Below are 24,915 nucleotides of genomic sequence, written 5' to 3' on the forward strand. Positions count from 1 at the left end.
GCAATATGTACCTGCAAAATGGGTAAACTATCTCCATCTTGCATCACAAACTATACAGCTAACAAACTATACAGGTCTCATCCACTTATTCAACAGAGTAAGGACCAGGGCACTTTCAAAAACCGAAAACAGCTGAAAATCATCCCTGAGTCTTTTATATTTTAGCTTGGAAATGAAAGCCTGAACACTAGATCATGCTGAGTTGACTGAGAGATTTAAAAGAAAACCCAGTGTGCAGAGTAGGCATAGAACATGGTTGAAGAAATGCACCAGGATCAACTGTGTTGTTGTTGTTGTGTGAATTCAAATCATTTTAGATTTATTTTACGGTAAGGGGGAAAAAGACCTCTCACCTGTTGGCATTGATATGGCTGATTTAGTTTTTCTTCTACTGAGCCCACTATCAAATACTTAGAAGCCAACAAATTACTAGGTGACAGCCACCTGTGAGAAGGTAGACAAGACAGATTCCTTGCAAGCCTGTATTTATTTATTTATTTACATCATTTTTACCCCACCTTTCTCCCCAGGGGGACTCAAGGCGGCTTACAATAAATAGGCAAAAATTCAATGCCTAAAAACAATACACAAAACAACAATTCACATAAAAGCAGATACCATTACAAAATAAAATCACATTATATAAAATTTTAAACATTAAATGTATTACTGTATGCATTAAATGCATAGGCACAGTTACATATACCTAATCAATACTTTCCTAAATTCTGAAATTATTTCATACCAAGAGTTGAACAACTAATTTAATTTAGCTTCTTTTCTAAACTGTCTGACAACTGGTATACAAAGTGCACACACATGCTAGACAATTAGATGAGGCATAAAGTGTTAACTTGGATTTGTAGATTGTGTTTTTTTTTCCACCTCTGGCAATCATTTCACACATTCAAAATATCCACATGTTGGGTAATTGAATGAAGTTCTGTTACTTTTCAAATCCCTAGAAGCTATTCTTCCACAAATGAAGCTGTCTAATCAGAATTAGAACTTTGCATACAGTCGCAATGTTAATTGTGTAGTACCATTAGCATTTGGTTATAGGCTTCTTATTATCCTATCTTCACTACCAATGAATTCTGACACATCACCCCAAGAATCATGACAGGGACATTTAGCAGAACATTTTCTCATAATTTCTCGTCGAAAGCAGAGACAACCCTTTATGCTTTAATGCAGCAGTTCTCAAACTGGGGCTCTTGGGGTTCTGTGAGAGGTGCTCAGGGGCTCTGCGGGGGTCCCACCTCCTCTGGAGTTTCTGCTATTATTATTAGGACAAAGGCTGGATGGCCATCTGTTGGGGGTGCTTTGATTGTGTTTTTCCTGCATGGCAGAAAAGTGTTGCACTATATGGCCCTGGGGGTCTTCCACTAAAATACTGTTCAGTTTATATTAGTTAAAATTGTTCTTCAATTGTTAAATATTGTAATTTTTGCAGTGTGCAAAAATACTCTCCATCCATCTGCCACTGGCCCGGCCCATACCTGATATGTATACATTATATATTATATGTAATATAATATATAAACATTTCTTGGGGGTCCACGAGAAACTTTTGCTTCAAAAAGGCTCCATGGCTGAAAAGGTTTGAGAACCCCTGATTTAATTAAATGACACCTTTCACATTATTTCCCTCCAATAGCTCCTTCTAGAAGAGGGTGTTCAGTTGTATATAATGTTCAAATCCACATTAAGAAACACAAAGTTGGATTTAAGTTGGATTAAGATACTGTGGCTTCTTGACTTGTATAAAGGGGCCGGGCTGTGGCGCAGGCTGGTAAACAGCTGCTGCAATAAATCACTCTGACCATGAGGTCATGAGTTTGAAGCCAGCCTGTGGCAGGGTGAGCACCCGTCAATTAAAAATAAAATATAGCCCCTGCTCGTTGCTGACCTAGCAACCCAAAAGATAGTTGCATCTATCAAGTAGGAAATAAGGTACCACTTATAAAAAAAGTGGGGAGGCAAGTTTAACTAATTTACAACATTGGAATGAGGAAGTGTCATCAGAGTGGATGATGAAGCAGCTGCTCCCCCCTGTGGCCAGACTCGAACATCCCCTCAGGAGAAGGTTAAATTGCCTCTGCGTCTGTCATCTGTTGTCTCTGTCTCGGTTCGATGTGTTTATGGGCACTGAATGTTTGCCCTATATGTACATAATGTGATCCGCCCTGAGTCCCCTTCAGGGTGAGAAGGGCGGAATATAAATACTGTAAATAAAATAAATAAATAAATAAATTATAACTCAAAAACATTTATCTAATTAGTTATGTGATGAGCTAAGTAAATCAGGGATGGGGGTGGGAGGGATTTAAATTAAATTGAACACATACTATGGCAGAAACGCCGGCATTGGGAGTCTCCTCCAATTATTGCCAACACAGGGCAGGATATAGAAGAGCTGAGGTTGCTTGGTAATAGTCTGGTTTTTTAAAAAAATAAAAAAATAGGGTGGAGTGTGTCTATCCTACAAAACACAGTCATTACATTTTCAAAGTAAAGTTTTTTAAAAAGGAAATGTTCATCCAAGTATACATCGTATTGATTGCTTTCTTTCTCTTCTGAAAAAGGAAGTTAGCAATTTCCTTTAGCAGTCTGCTTTTTCGATGTCTCCACCCAACAGATGCTCAGTGGGAGAGAAAACCTACCCATCGACCTAAACTATTGATATTAGATAGATACTCATTTCTGAACTGAATCACAAAAGCACAACTTCATTTTGAAAAAATGTGCTGTTGTATTAAGACTGTCTTGTAAAGTATCTTTCTTTTTATTTTCTTAGTGCTAAGGATGCCCAGTTCCTCCCTGGGTGAGACTCATCCATAGGTAAAGGGTAAAGGTTTTCCCCTGACATTAAGTCCAGTCGTGTCCAACTCTGGGGGTTGGTGCTCATCTCAATTTCTAAGCCAAAGAGCCGGCGTTGTCTGTAGACACCTCCTAGGTCATGTGGCCGGCATGACTGCATGGAGCGCTGTTGCCTTCCCGCCGAAGCTGTACCTATTGATCTACTCACATTTGCATGTTTTTGAACAGCGAGGTTGGCAGAAGCTGGGGCTAACAGTGTGAGCTCACCCACTCCCCAGATTCGAACCGCCAACCTTCAAGCAGCAGAGCAGTTTAACCCACTGCACCACTGGGGGTTCCATATAATGTTACAATTATGAGTGAACTGGAATGCAAGTTTGGGGTCTGTCATGCCTTTCTCCCAAACAGCCACCAGAAAGTGGTAGATGGTGGGGGACATAGCATATCACCAACAAGACCTGGAGGGTCTTGGAGGTGATGGAGGGTTTGAATTTACATAGAATGTCTGCTCAGATAACAGACACTCACTTCTCAAAAAGTCACTGCCTAATGGAAATGACTATAGATAGGGTGGAACTACATACAGATAAGACTTAAAATACCCAGAAGGCACCAGATCCAATGTCATCTTAGAAGCTGGTAAGTACTCGGATGTGGGAACACCAAGAAATACAAGGTGATGTTGGTTGCATTTCTGAGGAAGGCAATGGCAAACTACTTTGGGCTATTCCTTGCTTTAGAAAACCTAATGAAATTCAAGGTGTCATACACCGACAGTCAACTTCAAAGCTCAAGTACATAAACAAACAATAGATGGAATGGATAGGCTCTTAAAGGCCGATAGTTCATATAAATATAGGAGAATCAATTGCCTGATGCTCAAGTTGGCTTTAGAAAAAGCGGTGGATTTTTATAGCAATTTTCTCCCAAGCAATATCTTCCAGATTTCATAGATTATATTTGGTAGCAATTAATCATTATGATTATTATTATTATTAAACTTTATTTGTACCCCGCTAGCATCTCCCGAAGGACTCGATGCGGCTTACAAAGGCCAAGGCCTCAACACACAATATAACAATACAAAACAAAAGGCAAATTAAAACAATTAAAACAGTATAAACAACAAGCAATAAACAATACGCTAAAACACAATAAAACTGGGCCGGGCCAGAGTAATGGGTACAAGATTAAAAGTGCTGATGTGACAGGTGGTATATAAGGCTTCTAGGGCAAGTGCAGAGTGCGATATACGATCTAGTTCTAATAAAGTGCTTATGGGACTTGGAGTTGGAGATTTCCTATTAATCTGGGAAAGCACATTGGAACAGCCAGGTCTTCAAGTTCTTTCTGAAGACTGCCAATGTAGGGGCCTGTCTGAGATCCTTGGGGAGGGTGTTCCAGAGTCGGGGGGCCACCACAGAGAAGGCCCTGTCTCGTGTCCCCACCAACCGCGCTTGCGACGCAGGCGGGATCACGAGCAGGGCCTCTCCAGATGACCGAAGTGAATGCGTGGGTTCGTAGACGGAGATGCGGTCACGGAGGTAGGATGGTCCCAAACCGTTCAGGGCTTTGTAGGTAAGCACCTGCACCTTAAATTGGGCTCGGAAAGTAAATGGCAGCCAGTGGAGCTCCTTGAACAGGAGGGCTGACCTCTCTCTGTAAGGGGCCCCAGTTAACATCCTGGCTGCCGCTCGTTGGACCAGTTGGAACTTCCGAGCCGTTTTCAAGGGCAGCCCCACGTAGAGCGCATTACAGTAGTCCAGTCTGGAGGTGACCAAGGCATGGACCACCCCGGCCAGATCAGCCTTCGCGAGGTACGGTCGCAGTTGGCGCACGAGTCTCAATTGTGCGAAGGCCCTCCCAGACACCGCCGACGCCTGAGCCTCGAGCGTAAGCGATGAATCCAGGAGGACTCCCAGACTGCGAACCTGTGGCTTCAGGGGGAGTGTAACCCCGTCCAGCACAGGTTGCCACCATATACCCCGGTCAGGTTTACGATCGACCAGGAGGACCTCTGTCTTGTCGGGATTGATCTTCAGCTTGTTCCTCCTCATCCAGATAGACACAGCGGCCAGGCACTCGTCCAGCACCCGAGAGGCCTCCTTGGAATTAGGTGGAAAGGAGTAGTAGAGTTGTGCGTCATCTGCATAGAGGTGACACCCAACTCCAAAACTCCAGATGACCTCTCCCAGCGGTTTCATGTAGATGTTAAAGAGCATGGGAGACAGAATAGAGCCTTGCGGGACCCCACAGCTCAAAGGCCAGGGGTCCGAGCAGGCGTCTCCCAGCTTCACCATCTGGGATCGACCCTCCAGGAAGGATTGGAGCCACGACAAAACCGTGCCCCCGAGACCCATCCCAGAGAGTCGTCCCAGAAGGATACCATGATCGATGGTATCGAAAGCCGCTGAGATGTCCAAGAGAACCAACAGGGTCACACTCCCCCTGTCCAGCTCTCTATGGAGGTCATCCACCAAGGCGACCAAGGCTGTCTCGGTGCTGTGACCAGGCCTGAAACCAGACTGTGACTGATCTAGGTAGTTGATGTCATCTAGAAAGCCCTGGAGCTGGTAGGCAACCACTCGCTCCAGGACCTTACCCAAGAAAGGGAGGTTGGAGATTGGTCTGAAATTGTTCAGCACCGTGGAGTCAAGGGAAACCTTTTTAAGGAGTGGACGAACCACAGCTTGTTTCAGATGAGATGGAAAACCCCCCTGCTCCAACGATGCATTAATGATCAACACAAACCAATCAACCAGCCCCTCCCTGGCCGATTTAATTAGCCAAGATGGGCAAGGGTCCAGAGCCGACGTGGTTGATAATGATAATGTCGTAATTCAATATGCCTCTTATTTGTATTTCTATCTTTACAAATCAAGCCACATATGTATGGCTGATCATATAAAATTTGCTAGATAAAAACAAAAATACCACATTTCTTTGATTCTAAGATCCCATTGATTTTTTTTTGTGTGTGTCAGGAGTGACTTGAGAAACTGAAAGTCGCTTCTCGTGTGAGAGAATTGGCCATCTGCAAGGACGTTGCCCAGGGGATGCTTGGATGTTTTGATGTTTTTACCATCCGTATGGGAGGATTCTCTCATGCCCCTGGATGGAGCTGATAGAGGAAGCTCATCCGCACTCTCCCTAGGTTGGATTTGAACTGGCAACCTTCAGGTCAGCAACTCAACCTTGAAGTCAGCAGTCCTGCCGGCACAAGGGTTTAACCCACTGTGCCATCGGAGGCTCATCTCATTGAATGTAAAAAGCACACTAACTTCAGTTCCACCAACACAACATATATACATATACACAGTACATGCAATTCTAAGATGCACTCTGGTATTAGAAATGTTAATATGGTGGTAAATGTGTCTTATAATCAAAGAAATAGGGTAGTTGAAAAACATGAACTTTTAATCCAACCTTTCTTTCTTATATACAGTAGGATCAATTTTTTTTCTCAATGTCACAGAAGGCAGGATAGATTCTGAAATTTACAAAACGCCTACCAAGTTGAATATTATGATTTAGGGGGTAGGGGTTTACCAGAAAAGCATGCATTACACCATTAATCTCTAGGGGCATAAGCATGCTCCGTTCTATTATATATTATAGCCCTATAAAATATCTATATAGAAAGAAACCTGTTCTACCATCATACTCCAAGATCAGCATTATACTTCAACAATTCATTAACTATCTCCAGTTAATAAAGAACACTCAAAGCTTTCCAAACACTGGTGTGTCACTATGTAGTCCAGGAATTGAAGGACTCCAGGCTACAGGAGAGCTTTTTAACGCCTGGTCACATAGTCAACAGAGAAGAGTTTGAAACCTGATTGCAGATTTTTGAGATGTAGAGTTTGTATTTTACGCAAACAAGCTTAATGTTCTTCTTTGGTATTTTGTATTTTACAGAAAAACCGGAAGGTACCAATACACAAATAAAAATATTAATTAGAGAACCAATCAGCAGGACCAGTATGAGAATGCCTCTATGGACCAGACTCATCCCCAAATGAGACATCCAGATCTTAATATACGTTAGTGATCACTAAGCTACAGCAATCCCTCTGTATCCATGAATTCTTTATCCGCAGATTCAACCAACCCCACTGAAAAATATTCAGAAAAAATATCAAACAAGCAAATCTTAATTTTGCTATTTTATGTGCAAATCTTTCCCTTCCCCCTCAATCCCCTAAGGTGGTTTTTCTTTTTAGGCTATTTTATGTATGTAATATTCAATAAAAATTTATTTAATTTTTTTTGCTATTTTATATAAGGACTATAGTTTTACTAGGCCATTGTATAGAATGAGAGTTGAGTGTCCATGGATACTAAGTGCCCACTGTACAATTCAAAGACATATCCATGTTAAGCCTGGATCAGTATGCAAAAGCATCCTGTAGCACATTTGAGACCAACTGAAAGAAAGAAGTTAATGGCATAAGCTTTCAAAGGATAAATTTATTTTATCTGATGCTTCTCCTGGGCCATTCACTCCATGCATTTGATGGAGTAAAACTTGGAATCCTTAGGCTACCAACTTCTTTCTCGGTTACTCTCAAAGGTGAAACAAGATCCCTTTGCATTAAAAGTCAGATTGCAACAACATGTTCTGAAATGGATTGATCCTATTCAGGTTTGCAGCTAAGCCACCCAGCTTTAAAGAATACTTCATTCCATTTCACATATTTTTCAAAGTCAATCTGCAATCTCTACACACAAATATGCTTATCTGGAAATGAATGCTTTTGCTCTGCCAGATGATTCTAGGGATGTTTCCTCCTATTTTTCTTTGTGCTTCTGAAAACTTGGGAGTATCTCTTGGCCCAAGACAATTACAGACATGAAAAAAAATCTCACAGCATATTCCAACAAACTTGGGAGTTTTACACTTCTGATTTCAAATTTCACATTTTCTTAATATGGCCAAATATAGAGTTTAACTTACACAATGGAAAATGAAATCACATTTTGATCCTGGTTTGTTCGATCTAAGGGCCCTTCCAGACAGTCTCTATATCACAAAATCTGATCCCAGGTTTCCTACTTTAAACTGGATTATATGAGTCTGCATTGCCAGATAATCTGGGATAAACAGAAAACCTGGGATCAGATCCTGGGATATAGGGCCTGTCTGGAAGATCCCTAAGCAATAGGCTTGATCGATCCACGAAAAATTTGATTCTAAACTCGTTTCAAAACTAGAGGGGGGCAGCGTTTCGTTTCTGAAGGTATTTCCGAATTTTGCCCCCCAAAAAATTTGAAATTAACGAAAATTCGTTATTTTCTAAATTAATTCGTTAATGGCGGACGCGCATGCGCAATTCCCAAAAACAGCACAGAGGGAGGGGACTTTACAGGACTCTCCCACCCTCATTTTTTGAGTGATCTTCTTCAAACTTGGTACAGTGGTAGAACACATTTAACACTGATAGCTCACCAAAATTTGGAACGTTTCCCTTATCCTCTGATTTTTGGCGAATTTTCATAGCTTTTATAATAAACCATTTTTTAATGATTGCAGAAATCTGTTCTTGGTTTGAAAGTCTTATTTCCTGTTAAATTGGGTTGTCTTTACTGTGAAAGTCATTGTTCTACTTCAGAAACTTTGTTTTTGTGGCTGAAACTTTGTTAAATTGGTGTGTGTGTGATATATACTGTGTATATATATATATAGTCCCTGCATATGTGTGTGTGTGTGTGTGTGTGTGTGTATAGGTAAAGGTATCCCTTGATGTTAAGTTCAGTCATGTCTGACTCTGGGGGTTGGTGCTCATCTCCATTTCTAAGCCCAAGAGCCAGTGTTGTCCATAGACACCTCCAAGGTCATGTGGCCGGCATGACTACATGGAGTGCTATTACCTTCCCGCCACAGCGGTACCTATTGATCTACTCACATTGGCATGTTTTCAAGCTGCTAGATTGGCAGAAGCTGGAGCTAACAGCGGGCACTCACTCTGCTCCCGGGATTTGAACCTGGGACCTTTCGGTCTGCAAGTTCAGCAGCTCAGTGCTTTAACACACTTCGCCATCGGGGCTCATGTACATACACATACACACAATGTGGAGAATATGTGGAAAGGTAGATAGATAAGTTGGGAGCCACAGCGAAGGCACCTTCCTGGGAGCAAGGTCTAATAATAATAATAATAATAATAATAATAATAATAATAATAATAATAATAATAAAAAATCCCTTACAATATCCAAGATGGCTCACTGCTACAGAATCTTGGGAGGTTTAGTTTGGTATGGTACCATTATTGGCAGAGAAAGCCAAGCTGTAGGAGTTGAAATCCAATCATTTATCCTCCCTATAGAATCAATTTTATATGCATTTTTAGCTACAGAAAAGCTAAAATCAGGACAGTAAAAGAACAACACCCAGAAAATGGGAATTCCAGACAGGAAACAATCAGGGCCAGCTAATACCTCCCAACAAAGGATTCCCCCAGGTAGGAAGCAGCCAGGCTTTGAAGCTGCAAGGCTATTCAATGCTAATCAAGGTGACCAATTGCAACATTCACACTTGCCTCCCACAGACAAGAGTTCTTTCTCCCACCCTGGACCTTCCACAGATATATAAACCCCACTTGCCTAGCTTCGCACAGACGTCAAAACCTCTGAGTATGTCTGCCACAGATGTGGGTGAAACGTCAGGAGAGAATGCTTCTGGCACATGGCCATAGAGCCCGGAATACATACCACAACAGTGTGATCCCGGCCATGAAAGCTTTCGACAACACAACCACAGTATCCATTCAAGTTCATGTAGCGTGGTATGGAGACCTGTATTGGGGGGAGGGAGGGTGCGAATCTGGGCCCCTGGGAGTCGTAGTCCTCCCTCCCTCCCTCCCCGGGAGCAGCCGAGGACGGGCCTGGCCCACACCCCCTCGCATCCCGGGCCTCTTCCTCCTCACCGCCGGGCCCCTCTCTGTCTCTCTCGGTCTCTCCATTCCCGGCTCCATCCGCCGCCTTCTCGCCTCACAGAGAGACACCAGGCCTGAGCTGAGGCGAGGCGGCGGCAGCCATTTCCCCCCTCCGTCTTCCTCCTCCTCCTCGGCCTCCTTCCCCCTCGCCCCCTCCCATTGGCTGAGCCTGTGACGCCCCTTTTCTGAGGGGCAAAAGGAAAGGGCCTGAATGGTGGGAGTTTGGGTGATTTGCAAAAGCTTTTTTTTCCTAACGAAAAAAACGACGAAATAAGAAAAAACGGCCTCTCGCGATTCGAAACCGCGATATCCAGACGTGTGGACAATCAAGGCCGTATATTGCTTCAAAACAAACGAAAATAACGAAATAACGGGTAACGGGGAAATCGAATTATTTGAGCAAGCCTACTAAGCAATCCACTATTCTTGTTTTAGTCGCTGTGGGGAACTGCCATTTACTGGAATCTTTTGCGGTAATCCAGGCTTTCAACAAATCACCTTTAAAAATATGTAGTCCCTGCTGGCTGCAATTTTTAAAAACCTTGTCATCAATACATTATTTGCTGTCTTAGAAAAAAATGACTGCTTACTCATTTCCTTGAAATACGTTTTTGTGACGCAAGAATGAGTAATCTATTTTATCATAATTTGGTTATAGCATAGACCCATCCTAAAAAGTTCAGTGTCTCTTTTATGGTTCCTGGGTTGAAGGAAGGGATACAGACTTCCCCAACAAAATCAAATTATGTTGTTCCTTCTCCATGATCCCTTTTCCACAAAAGTGAAGAGAAGGAAAGAAGGGAGAAAGAGCATCTGAGTTGCTTTACAGCAGATTCTTGGTATCCGCTTGACTTTGGTTCCAGGATCCTCAGTGGATACCAAAATCCATGGAAGCTCAAGTCCCACTAGATTCAATGGCTTAGTAAAATGGAATTCCTTATATAGGATCACAGAATCATAAAGTCGGAAGAGACCTCGAGGGCCATCCAGAAACAAAGAACCCCTGACAGATGGCCAGCCAGCCTCTGCTTAAAAGTCTCTACAGAAGGAGCCTCCACGACACTCTGGGGCAGAGAGTTCCACTGCTGAACAGCTCTCACAGTGAGTAAGTTCTTCCTAATGTTCAGTGGAATCTCCTTTCCTGTAGTTTGAAGCCATTGTTCCGTGTCCTAGTCTTCAGGGAAGCAGAAAACAAACTTGCTCCCTCCTCCCTATGACTTCCCCTCACATATTTATACACGACTATCATGTCTCCTCTCAGCCTTCTCTTCTGCAGGCTAAACATGCCCAGCTCTCTAAGCTGTTCCTCAAATGGCTTGTTCTCCAGACCCTTGATCATTTTAGTCGCCCTCCTCTGTATATTGTATACTGTGAATGGTTGATTCCATGGATACAGAAGACCAACTGCATATCTAAACTGACTCACCATTCAACAATTGGTTCAGCAGGTCAACCCTAACTGGAACGAAACAATGTTTTAACCTAGCAAGAAATGTATTAAAATGTGGGAGACAGACAAATTAAAATCAACAGTAATATATCTATTAACTAAACTGGGTTTAATCTAGTTTTAAGACTACACTGTATGAAAGTCATATCTCAATGATTCACTTGATTTTTTAAAACATTAAATATTAAACTCAGGCGGAAATGAATCAGTGACTTTTCTACAGAACACAACCTTAAGTATCACCACATGATCTGCATCAGCAATCAATGCCAAAATATCTACAATAGATTATCTGAAAGGAGTGCTGAGTTTTACATTTTGTTCATGGAAATAGCTGCTTGTCTATGGGAGACAAACCCTTAAAAGCGATATCTTTAAGGCAGAGGCCACAATGTCACACCCACCAAGGTCCCTTGATGCCTCCCAATTTTTATTTTTAAAATCTGGATGCCTGAATGATTGTCTGAGTTGGAAAAGAAATGTTGAATGTGCTTGCACATTGGATAAATGGAGGGCATGACAACCAGAAATCTCTAGTCATGGTGTAACAAATATCCACAGACGGCTGCTTTATCCAAACCCAAACTACAATTTGTAAAAATAGTGTGCTTGTAGTACTCGATCCATTTCAAGTTTACACTATTGTGGTTCGAGCAAAAAATGGTTTCTGATAAGCACTGGCTGCTAGGTAGCAAACTGTGGTTTTCAGTAAATTAGGAACAACATTGGCTTTCTGCTAGTGTGGGGGCAAGTAGGAGTTCCGAAAAACTTTGGATCCTTTAAATCAGTGGTCCTCAACCTGTGAGTCTTCAGATGTTTTCACCTACAACTCCCAGAAATCCCAGCCAGTTTACCAGCTGTTAGGATTTCTGGGAGTTGAATGTCAAAACATCTGGGGACCCATAGGTTGAGAACCATGGCTTTAGATCAAAACCTTCCCCAATCATCTCCCAAAATAGATGTGAAATTTGTTGATGATGCTAACCTCTATCAAGCTGACTTCAATTTATGGTGATCCTATGAATGAGGGGCCTCTGAGTCTTCATATCATCAACAGCCCTGCTCAGGTCCCACAGGCTGCTTGATTGAGTCTATCCATCTGGAATGTGGCCTTCCTCTTCTTCTGCCACTTTCTACCTTACTAAGCATTGTTGTCTTTTCTAGTGAGTCATGTCTTCTCATGATATGCTCCAAATATGACTACCTCAGTTTAGTCATCATAGCTTCTCAGGAGAGATCTGGCTTAGTTTGCTCTAGGACTCATGTACCGTAGAGTCTTGCTTATCCAACATAAACGGGCCTGCAGAACGTTGGATACGTGAAAATGTTGGATAATAAGGAGGGATTAAGGAAAAGCCTATTAAACATCAAATTACATTGATTTTACAAATTAAGCACCAAAACATAATGTTTTACAACAAATCAACAGAAAAAGTAGTTCAATACACGGTAACGTAATGTAGTAATTACTGTATTTACGAATTTAGCACCAAAATATTGCAATGTATTGAAAACATGGACTACAAAAACATGGACTACAAAAACGCCAACTTCGTTGGATAATACAGAATGTTGGATAAGTGGAAGTTGGATAAGTGAGACTCTACTGTATTTGACTTTTTTATATCTTAAGAACTCTTCTCCAGCACCACATCACAAATGAACTTTCTTTCTTCCTATTCAGCTTTCAATGCATAGGAAAAGGAAATACAATGGCATGGTCAATCCTGACCTTAGTATTCAATTATCTATCTTTACACTTTGGGATCTTGTCTAGTTCCTCCATAACTGCCCTTCCAAGTCCTAGTCTTGTGATTTCCTGATTGCGGCCTCCATTCTGATTAATGATTGAGCCATAGCATAACTGAATCATGGGATAATCCCTCCTTTTTTTTCTTTTCTGAGTTTAGTTCTCCAAATGTCAGTAAAGCCAGACCCACAAAGGTTTCCAGAGTAGCTAGCAAGATCTACCCTAAATATCTCTCCCTTTAGGGAAACATTTCTCTCTCCAGGTTCAGAAAGGGAGAGCCAGAAAGCTGACTGGCCTCCGACACCATCTATGGGATCGTTGTATTAGAGCCTTAGAAACATAAAAATACAATAATAAAATTAACCAGCCCAGGAAATAAAAGTTTTAAGACACAATTAAAACATCAACTAAAGAAGGAGAAGGTGTACAAGCTAAAGGTCAACCACTGAGGTTCATGGTTATAGATAGAAATATGAACTTGGTAAGTGGTGAAAACAGTGGGGATGTCTCCATTTTTGTCTAAGAGCACTGCTGTGAATTCCAGTACTATCGACATTAATGTGATTTTTCTGAAGAGCTTGGTTCTGCTGACATCAATAACGAATAGCCTGCTAATTGATGAGCATGTTCTTTATTAGTTTTATTGTTATTTTTGTAACTGTAAGCAATTTTTATGAAGCAGGGGTGCTTGAAATAATAAATATATAGCCTAAGTATAAGTTGAGAGTCTATGATATTTAGTGTAAAATAAAAGCTGTAAGAAGCAATAAAGAGTAACACAAGTTATTAAAGCAGAAGCCTCCACAGATCACAGCTCAGTTCTGCCATGTGCATAAAGTGTTACTTTGATTGCATTATTATATAAATCGGTGTCAGCATAATCTTTCCAATAGTAGTTCTTCAATATGGGAAACATCGATTCAGGCTTGAGCAGAGGAATTCTTTGCTCAGCTATCAAACTCCCTTTTAACCCCTATTTACTTCACAAGAGGGTTGTGCGGTTAACAGCATGAGAACTTTAGTTTTTTAGAGGTATATGAGAAAAAGGAAATCATATAGATTATTAATAGCAAAAATATTTCTTAGCCATTGCAGCTGGGCGGGGTATAGAGATCAAAGAGGGAAACTGAAAAGTCCCTATAAGGGCATGTTAAAGATCGAAAAGCATGCATAAGTGTGATAATAAATGAGAAACTGTTACCACAAAATACACAAACTGCTTTGAGTTCCAGACTTGGAGAAAGATGGCACATAAATAAATGCAACAACCAGAATAGCAATAACAAAATATTATGGCAGAGAAGACCAGGCATCACTTCTCCAGGAAATAGCACACAAAAGCATCCTGAGGTGTCAATTACATGCAGTCGGAAATAATCTTCTACTCCAGGATACCTTGTTTTAAATCCCTGCTCAATGAAGGAAACCCAGTTATACGCTCTCAGCCTCAGAAAAAAACATGGCAAAAGCCCTTTGAACAAATCTTGCCAAGAAAGCCCGGTGATAAGGTCGCCATGAGCCAGAAATAACTTGAAGGCACGTACCAATGTCACCGGCTGAACAACGGTTACTTCTATGTCACTAAACTTGGGCATGGATTGTATGATTTAAGTCCATGCTAACTTCCAGCAAAATTAATGAGAGTGCCTTATAATCATAGGATTGGGCTGCTTAGATTTGCATTGCATACTTGCCTAAAGATATGCTACACAAGCATATATTCAGTCATGTTTAACACAGCTTGCTTCCAGGAAAAAAGTGCATTAGATCATGGGCTCAGTTGCAAACTTTAATGAAGTACAACAAATCCTCCTTGTAAGTTAGGCAGATCCCTCCCACCAACTGTGTAAGTCCTCTGAGAAAATGACATGGCATGCACTTCCTGCCCCTTCTCTACAGAGTGGCCTGCTTTGTTTTCCTATCCCTTTCCTATAGGCTGCAATTAACTCCAGCAACTTATAACCAAAGTGAAGTGTACAGGAGTGGAAGAGAAAGGGGGGGGGGGGAGAATCAGATTACCTTCTAGGGGTGCATCCACATGGTAGAACTAATGCAGCTTGACAGCACTTTAACTGCCCTGGCTCCAAGCTAGGGAATTATGGGCCTTCTTTGGCAGAGAAAGCTAAAGACATTGTCAAATGATACTTTCCACAATTCCATTGCCTTGAGCCATGGCAGCTTTAGTGGTGTCAAACTGCATTCATTCTACAGTGCAGATGCACCCCAAAACTTCTCAAATTACATCCTGCCCTTCCCTTTCCCTCCTCTTTTCCCTTTCAAAGGCACATTATGCTAACATCACTGATACCAAAATGAACAAAGGTTTGAAAGCCAAGCCCTAGTCAGAGGAGCGGTTGAGGGAGATGGATATGTTTAGCTTGAGGAGGAGACAGAGAGGGGACATGAGAGCCATATTTAAATGCTTGAAAGGGTGTCCCATTGAGAAGGAGGAAGCAAGCTTGTTTTCTGCTGCTCTGGATACTAGGGGCCCTTCCACACAGCCATATAACCCAGAATATCAAGGCAGATAAACCACAATATCTGCTTTGAACTGGGTTATCTGAGGGCTCTTCCAGGGCCCTTCCACACAGCCATATAACCCAAAATATCAAGGCAGAATAACACACAATATCTACTTTGGTCTGGGCTATCTGAGTCCACACTGCCATATAGGTAAAGGTAAAGGTTTCCCCTTATGTTAAGTCCAGTCATGACCGACTCTGGGAGTTGGTGCTCATCTCCATTTCTAAGCCGAAGAGCCGGCATTGTCCGTAGACATCTCCAAGGTCATGTGGCCGGCATGACTGCATGGAGCACCGTTACCTTCCCAACAGAGCGGTACCTATTGATCTACTCACATTTGCATTTACTCTATTTTTTTCATCATTTTTAAATGTATTTGTTATGCAATGCTTTTGACACGAAATAAATAAATTTGGATGTTTTCGAACTGCTAGGTTGGCAGGAACTGGGGCTAACAGTGAGCGCTCATTCCGCTCCCGGAATTTGTACCTGGGACCTTTTGGTCTGCAAGTTCAGCAGCGCAGCACTTTAACACACTGTGCCACCAGGAACCTTATTTATTTAACTGCCATATATCGCAGTTCAAAGTGGATAATGTGGGATTTTATTCAGCTGTGTGGAAGGGACGCCCCAGACTGGTCTTATATCCCAGGATCTGATTCCAGGCTTTCTGCATTAAACAGGATTATGTGAGTCTCCACTGCCAGATAATCTGGAATAAACAGAAAACCGGGGATCAAATCCTAGAATATAGGGCCTGTCTGGAAGGGCCTTAAATCCACACTGTCATATAACCCAGTTTAAAGCAGATTTATACTGTTGTGTGGAAGGGGCTTTAGGGCCCTTCCAGACAGTCCCTGATTGCAGGTTTTCTGTTTATCCCAAATTATCTGGCAGTGTGGGCTCATATAATCCAGTTTAAATCAGAAAACTTGGGATCAGATTCTGGGATATAGGGCCTGCAATGGATTCAAACTGCAAGAAAAGAGATCACAATTAAACAATAGGGAAAATTCCCTGACTGTTATACTAACTGTTGGATAGAATATCCAGCCTCTTGGTTTGATGGAGACTGAAACTGTATGGCCATCTGTCGGGAGTGCTTTGTGTGGCAGCATGGACTGGATGGCCCTTGAGGTCTCTTCCAACTCTAGTGATTTAGGAGTGACAGAAGGGTTGTTGTATGTTTTCCGGGCTGCATGGCCATGTTCCAGAAGTATTCTCTCCTGACGTTTCGCCCACATCTATGGCAGGCATCCTCAGAGGTTGTGAGGTATGGAGCAACTAAGCAAGGAAGGTTTATATATACAGTAGAGTCTCACTTATCCAACACTCACTTATCCAACGTTCTGGATTATCCAACGCATTTTTGTAATCAATGTTTTCAATATATCGTGATATTTTGGTGCTAAATTCATAAATACAGTAATTACTACATAGCATTACTGCGTATTGAACTACTTTTTCTGCCAAATTTGTTGTCTAACATGATGTTTTTGTGCTTCATTTGTAAAATCATAATCTAATTTGATGTTTAATAGGCCTTTCCTTAATGCCTCCTTATTATCCAACATATTCACTTATCCAACATTCTGCCGGCCCGTTTATGTTGGATAAGTGAGACTCTACTGTATCTGTGGAAAGTCCAGGGTGAGAGAAGAACTCTTTGTCAGTTGGGAGGACAGAAGGCTTTGCAGCCTCGGCTCCCTATGGAACGTGGAGCCACAATGAATCAGTTCGCCCACAAATCCTGCCTTTGCGGCAACACTGTTGCCTCAAAGGGACGTGGGGTGAAATGTCCCGGTATGTTTCAAGCAAATGGGAAGGAAGGAAAGGCAGGAAGGCGAGGCAAGGACTGGCATGGTCTCCAGCAATGCCTCCGCCACGCCTTGGCCTCGGGAGGGGAAAAGGAGGGCAGAAACGCGGCGCCCATTTCCTTCCTTTTCTGGGTTGGGAAAAGAAGGGGCTGCAAAGACAAAAGTTGCACTAATTCATGGAGCGAACTTGGGCCTTTTCTCTTCAGGTGTTTTGGACTTCCACTCCCACCATGCCGAACAGCCTCAGGCCCCTTCCTTTTCCCCCTCAGCCGCGGCTGAGGGGGAAAAGGAAGGGGCCTGAGGCTGTTCGGCATGGTGGGAGTGGAAGTCCAAAACACCTGGCCAAGTTTGCTCAGCCCTGAGGTAGCCGCACTGTCCTCTTACTTGAGCCATGGCGGTGGTGACTCTTCTCTTCTTCCTCCTGCTTTCCTCTCCAAGGGAGGCCCAACTCTGCGCCTCAAGGCTGGGAAGGGCCAGAAGCGCCTTCTTTCCTCCCTTCTCTGTTCTCCGGAGCCAGGCCGGGGAGAGGAGGGCCAGGCCCTGCTCGCTTCTCTGGCCGCCTCCGGAAACGCATTCCTGGCTGCTGCCGTCAGGCTCGGGGCGGAGCGCTGCGTGGAAGAGGAGGCGTGGGAGTGGGGCTTCCCCTCTCGCCGCCCTTGAGACTGAAGGAGACGCCTCCAGGGCAGGTTCTGCTTTGGCTCCAGGAAGCCGACTTTGGCCGCAACTCCACCAATGCAGCGCCACACCGCTTTGCCTCAAGGCTGAGGGAGCCTGGGATTTGTAGTCTGGCCTTCCTTAGGTAGAGAACTTCCACAACAACTTCTACAATCCCCTGCCATTGAAAAGGGATCCCTTCTCCTTTGTTCGCGCTTTAGGGAGAGCTAGGCCTCACAAGGCGCCAAGGCCCCTTCTACACTTCCCATATTACCCAGATTTTATTTATTTATTTATTTATATACAGTAGAGCAGGGGTCCTCAAACTTTTTAAGCCGAGGGCCGGTCCACAATCCTTCAGACCAGGGGTCCCCAAACTTTTAAAAATGGGGGCCAGTTCATGATCCCTCAGACTGTTGGGAGGGCCGGACTATAGTTGGCCAGGTGGCCACCAAGCAATAATAATAATAATAATAATAATAATAATAATAATAATAATAAGCAGCCCAACCCCTTTCTGTCTTTGTGCACAAGCAAAGCACCCCTGACAGATGGCCTCCCAGCCTCAATGTTAAAAATAATAATAATAATAACAACAACAACAACAACAAAAGAGGGTTGGAAGAGACCCCTTGGGCCATTTAGCCCAACCTCCTTCAGCCTTTGTGCTGTGGGGGCCGGATAAATGGCTTCGATGGGCCGCATGTGGCCCCCGGGCCGTAGTTTGGGGACCCCTGCTTCAGACTGTTGAGGGGCCGGATTATCATTTGAAAAAAAATACAAACAAATTCTGCACACTGCACATGTCTTATTTGTAGTGCAAAAATAACAACAAGAACAATGAAGGAACATTCCAATATTTTAAAATAAAAATACTTTTAACCAACATACATTTATCAGGATTTCAATGGGAAGTGTGCTTCTGGCCAATGAGATAGTCAAGTTAATTAGGATTGTTGTTGTTGTTGTGTGCCTTCAAGTCACTTCAGACTTTGGGCGAGCCTAAGTCTAAATTGTATTTATTTATTTACTGCATTTATTTACTACATTTGTATCACACCCTTCTCACCCCAAAGGGGACTCAGAGTGGCTTACAAATTATATGTACATACAATATATTATATTATTAGCATAGCACAATATTAGCATTATATATTACTTTATTGAACTATACCACTATACTGTAATATTATTAGTAGTATTATATGTCATATAGAATATATAATTAATATTATTATATGGTATTATTATTAGTGTTATATTGTATTACATTATAATATTATTATCAATATTATATGTATATACAATATAGTATATTATAAAACTGAGGGCGGGGGCCAGGTAAATGACCTCGGAGGGCCGCATCCGGCCCCCAGGCCTTAGTTTGGGGACCCCTGCAGTAGAGTCTCACTTATCCAAGCTAAACGGGCCGGCAGAAGCTTGGATAAGCGAATATCTTGAATAATAAGGAGGGATTAAGGAAAAGCCTATTAAACATCAAATTAGGTTATGATTTTACAAATTAAGCACCAAAACATCATGTTATACAACAAATTTGACAGAAAAAGTAGTTCAAGATGCAGTAATGTTATGTTGTAATTACTGTATTTACGAATTTAGCACCAAAATATCACGATATATTGAAAACATTGACTACAAAAATGGCTTGGATTATCCAGAGGCTTGGATAAGTGAGACTCTACTGTATTTATTTATGGTGTCAGAAGCGAATTGAGAATACAATTTAGAGATGTGTGAGATATTTGTTTCATCTGTTTCATTTAGTATCATCCATTCGGATTCACGAAACGAAAAATGCCATTTTCGGACGGGACGAAACGAAAGGCGGCACGAAAAAGAAAGCTGCATGGTCACTGTGCTTGCTTTCATTTTCCTTCAGTTTGAGGCTGCCTAACAATAAGCAGGTACTGACAGAGGGCTGCTTCCCCATTATCGCTGATGTGTACCAATGGGTGTTAATAATAATATTAATATTAATAACAATACAGTAGAGTCTCACTCATCCAACATAAACGGGCCGTCAGAAGGTTGGATAAGCGAATATGTTGGATAACAAGGAGATATTAAGGAGAAGCCTATTAAACACAAAATTAAGTTATGATTTTACAAATTAAGCACCAAAACATCATGTTATACAACAAATTTGACAGAAAAAGTAGTTTAATATGCAGTAATGCTACGTAGTAATTACTGTTTTTACGAATTTAGCACCAAAATATCACAATGTATTGAAAACATTGACTACAAAAAATGCATTGGATAATCCAGAACGTTGGATAAGCGAATGTTGGATAAGTGAGACTCTACTGTAGTTACTCTGGGACCCTAAGCTGGGTCTGAGAGAGGTCTGCTTCCCCATGACAACTGATGTGTACCAATGGGTGTTCATAATAATAACAATAGTTACTCTTGGGCGCTAAACTGAGTCTGAGAGGTCTGCTTCCCTATGACAGCTGATTTGTACCAATGGGTGTTAATAATAATATTAATAATAATCTCAGTAGTTACTTTGAGTCCCTAAGATGGGTCTGAGAGAGGTCTGCTTCCCCATGACAGCTGATGTGTGCCAATGGGTGTTAATAATAATATTATTAATAATATTATTAATGTTATATTAATATAATTATACCTTATACTTCCTAGGAGCCCTATTCAGAGTTCTACACAATTTTATCCTATGAATGTTTATTATTATTGTCTTGGTTTTAATTCTGTTGATGTGTTTTATTGTTTTATGTAGTTACAATGTTTTTAATTGATTGTTTTGTGTTTTAACTTGTGTTGTTAGGCTTGTCCCCATGTGTGTCACCCCGAGTCCCTTCAGGGGGATGGAGGCAGGAGACAGAAATAAAATTATTATTATTACAATTATTATAACAATAGTACTTTGTGGAAGACCCAAATGTTTTAAAAGTTGGTGGGCTAAAAGGTGTCGAAATGCCCTCCGTGTGTGGCAATAGTGACTCTAGTCCAAAAACTGAGCCGGGGGGGATGGGGGACAAATACAAAACTGATATAAAACTAATGAAATGAAACAAAACAAACAGCGATTCCATACAAATGCACACCAGTAGAATACATTTATAATGTATAGAAAAACCACAAACAAAGTTAAAAAGTTGGCATTATACTACATTTCCTTTGACCAAAAGCTGGCCACTTGGAGTGTCTTTGGTGTTGCTGTAAGAAGATCCTCCATTGTGCATGTGGCAGGGCTCAGGCTGCATTGTAGTAAGTGGCCTGTGGTTTGCTCTTCTCCACACTCGCATGTTGCGGACTCCACTTTATAGCCCCATTTCTTAAGGTTGACTCTGCATCTCGTGGTGCCAGAGCACAGTCTGTTTAGCGCCTTCTATGTTGCCCAGTCTTCTGTGTGCCCAGGGGGGAATTTCTCATTCAGTATCAGCCACTGATTGAGGTTCCGAGTTTTTACCTGCCACTTTTGGACTCTCACTTGCTGAGGTGTTCCTGCAAGTATCTCTGTAGAACTTAGGAAGCTATTTCTTGATTTCAGGCATTGGCTTGCTGGCTGATATCCAAACAGAGGATGGGCCGGAGATGTCAATGCCTTGGTCCTTTCATTACAGGGTGCTACTTCTTGACAGATGTCAGGTGGTGCAATACCGGCTAAAGAGTATAATTTCTCCAGTGGTGTATTATTAATGACAAGTTTTGGGGCTATTTTTCCTTCCCTGTTCTCTCTATATGTGTTGTCTTGAAGATTGTTGAAAATTTTCATGTAGAACATCCAGCCTAAAGAGTTATTCCAAAGTATATTATTTATCATTTCTTTGGTATGATGAGTATACTGGCTAATTATTTTTGTATTCCTGCCCCCAACAGACACTTCTACATCGTGGTTGAAAAAAACCCCCTCCTGGTCTTTTCATATGGAATAACACTAAAGAGCCTTGAGAAGGTGAATTCCCTTCCCTGTTTCCCCTGTTTTTCTTCTGAACTGCACTATCTATTCCAGACAATTAAGTAGTTTACAGTGTGCCATAAAATGTATACTAAGCATAGAAACAGTAGCCTTAATCACCATTAGCAGTAGTTTCTATTATTCCTAAGGTCTGTTGATGATCAAGAAACGTGATATTTTTGCAGCCTACTGCTTTCATTGTTTTCTGGAAAACACAGCCAGCACGAAGTTTGGCATTGGGCCTTAGTAAAATACCAAGGATGCTTGCTTAGCTTGCCTGGATAAAAACAGAATATTTTTTGCTATCATAACACAACTGACCAAATTTTGCTTCTCAAGTGACAGTTTAGATTGAAAGGCAGCCATCCTAAAGACTGACTGAGATTTATAGATATCTCCAACTTTCCACTTTCATATAAACAGTAATATGGGCTGCATTTTCTTAGAAGTAATTCAGGCTGGCTGTTTCTAATTACTATTTCCACTAGTGTAGGTTAAATATTTTAGAGTTTGAAAGAAACTGGGAAATCATACTAATGCTCAACATGAACCCAATATTTTGGGTTTACAAAAGCAATTCAAGATTTTTTTAATTATCACATTATGGCATTAGTATCAAGAATATCTGAATGTGTGTTTGGATGGCATATTACTCATGTTTCTCCACATTTGATAGTAAAACTGTGATTTAATTATATTCTTAGTTTGTGAAGTGATATATTATTGCTAAGTGTGTCCCAAGCCCTATTAGCAAATTGTGTGTATATATATGTGTGTGTGTGTGTATCTATCTCACTTCACATTCACAGTTCTTTTAAGTTAAAAAAAAGATCATGCCTTAATAAAGAATGTTAAAGACTCAAGAATACAAAATAATCATTTTGGGGATGGTTCCATTACAAATATGCACAGCAGTTAAACCCTGAAATTAGTTAAAAGCACTATTTATGATAAAGTTAGAAACATAAATATTAGACTACAGCTGTGGTTTTAAATTACTTTCACCAGCTCTGCTATCTCATACATTTAGCTTGTGACTGTACAGGAAACCATGACATTCAAAATAACCCGCTGCATGTAAAACAAACAAACAACACTAGTTCCTCTCTCATTTCTTCTCATCTATTCCAACAGAGCTACTGATACTGCATGAAAATTATTATTAGATTTCCAGTGATTCAAAATCATCTTCTCTGTTCATGTCACAACAGTTCATTTCAAAGACTTGAGAAATTTCCCCATCAGCTTAACCCATGAATTTCATATTTGTTTGGGAGAGGAGCAAGTAGTCATTTTGTGATGAGTGGAGGTTGAGTAAATATTCAGTTTGATATACTGGTATTAAGCAGTGATGTTAACCACTATATCATTATGGTTGATTGCAAGTATTGTATGTTTTCTTTCCCATGGAAAATAATGGCGTATATTGCTTTATTTCCTCCCTATCTAATCGATTCCTTTATGTTTCTGCTCTTTTGTCCCCCTTCTCTACATATATTTCCCTCCTTCTTCCATTCCATTCTCTCTGTAACTCATATTGCCTTTCTCCTACTCTAAGTTTTTGCTACTCTCATCATCTCCTCTTTCCTTTTCTTTTCATCTAACTCTTTCTCTTTTACTCCCGATGGCAACAATATTCTTGAAATGAGGATTGGGATACGTTGAACTCACCAGTCCCATTAAACTGGTAGGGCTTGCCTCTAAATGCACATGCATAGATAGGATTGCTCTGTTGGTCTTTGTTAACCTGTTGTTCTGTCATTATTACCCTTGTTGTTCTTATCATTGTCATCTTCATCTCCCAAATTGTTGTTGTGTGCCATCAAGTCATTCCTGAACTATGCCTACCCTTAGACAAGCTTGTCAGAAGTTATTCTTGGCAAGTTTCCTTCAAATGAGGGTTGCCATCCTCTGAGGCTGAGAAAGTGTGACTTGCTCAAAGTCACCCAGTGGGCATCATGGCTAAATGAGGATTTGAACTCTGGCCGCCAGAATCATAGCCCAATGTTCAAAGCACTACACCACATTGGCTCTGTCCCCCAGATAATTGGTGTATATCGGTAGCATTATCAAGATTTTTTTACAATTAAGGGATCAAGGAAAGAGCCTACAACTGGAGTGTACGGAAAATGTGGGCATGTAGTTAATGGAAATAAATATTTCAAAACAGTTTGAATATCCTTTTGTTTTTTCAGGAAAAAATATTTTGTCAGATGGTAGTTCCTATGTGTTGAAATCAATTCTGACAAAGATGAGAGAAGTTTGTTTGTTTGTTCAAAGCAAAACCTAGAAAACTTAATTTCTAATAAGAGAATTATTTGCTCATTTGCTAGAATTGGGTTTTTCTAGTATGAATGACTTACTTATGCTATTGTTGATGAGTACTGTAATTAAATCACCGGGGCCTGCCCATTTCATTGCACCTAGCCCTGGTAAGTTCACCAAGTACTAGCCCTGGATCTCGGGTCCTATCTTCACTGCCATATAATGCAGTTTGAAACTGAATTATATGGTCAGTGTGGACTCACATAATGCAGTTCAATGCAGTTAAACTACATTATATCACTCTGCACTGACCAAGACCCCATCTACACTGCCATATAATACAGCTTAACTGCATAGGACTGCATTAGGAATTCTGGGAGTTGAAGGCCAAAACACCTGGAGGGTTGAAGTTTGCCCATACCTGGTGTAGACTCATGGAATGCAGTTCAATTCAATTAAACAACCTAACGAAACTGCATTATTTGGCAGTGTAGATGGGGGCCATATAATGCAGTTTCAGACTACATTATAGAGCAGTGTAGATTGGGTCTCTGGGGTTTGCACTCCTGACTTGGCAGGCCTTGAGTGTAAGTATTTGACACATTGACCTCCAATACACAATAAAAGCACTAAACTCACTATGATATTCAATATATGCTTGTTTACAAATGATATTTCGCAACTATCTGAGAATCAATAGAAGCCTACGGTGCTTCGGGAAGTGGTATATGACATCACTCAACAAC

At 41.3% G+C, this 24,915-nt stretch overlaps 1 protein-coding gene and 1 long non-coding RNA gene across 3 annotated transcripts in view; one reads left to right on the top strand and one right to left on the bottom strand.

The window, feature by feature from the left end:
- The window catches only part of itgb1 (integrin subunit beta 1), a 48,837-nt gene extending 30,987 nt beyond the window's left edge, over positions 1 to 17,850 (bottom strand). For both annotated transcript variants that reach the window (XM_003222128.3, XM_008112336.3), the window contains exon 1: positions 17,692 to 17,850. In XM_003222128.3, the coding sequence (XP_003222176.1) occupies positions 17,692 to 17,700 (9 nt within the window). In that variant the 5' untranslated portion in view covers positions 17,701 to 17,850. The remainder of the gene's footprint in view (positions 1 to 17,691) is intronic.
- A 119-nt stretch (positions 17,851 to 17,969) lies between these two features.
- Positions 17,970 to 24,915, top strand: part of LOC103279094 (uncharacterized) — a 63,857-nt gene continuing 56,911 nt past the window's right edge. The window contains exons 1-3 of the long non-coding RNA XR_010007240.1: positions 17,970 to 18,106; positions 19,747 to 19,886; positions 21,826 to 21,901. This is a non-coding gene — a long non-coding RNA (uncharacterized LOC103279094). The remainder of the gene's footprint in view (positions 18,107 to 19,746; positions 19,887 to 21,825; positions 21,902 to 24,915) is intronic.

This window comes from Anolis carolinensis, chromosome 6 (genome assembly GCF_035594765.1).
Source record: "Anolis carolinensis isolate JA03-04 chromosome 6, rAnoCar3.1.pri, whole genome shotgun sequence".
Classification (NCBI taxonomy): domain Eukaryota; kingdom Metazoa; phylum Chordata; class Lepidosauria; order Squamata; family Dactyloidae; genus Anolis; species Anolis carolinensis.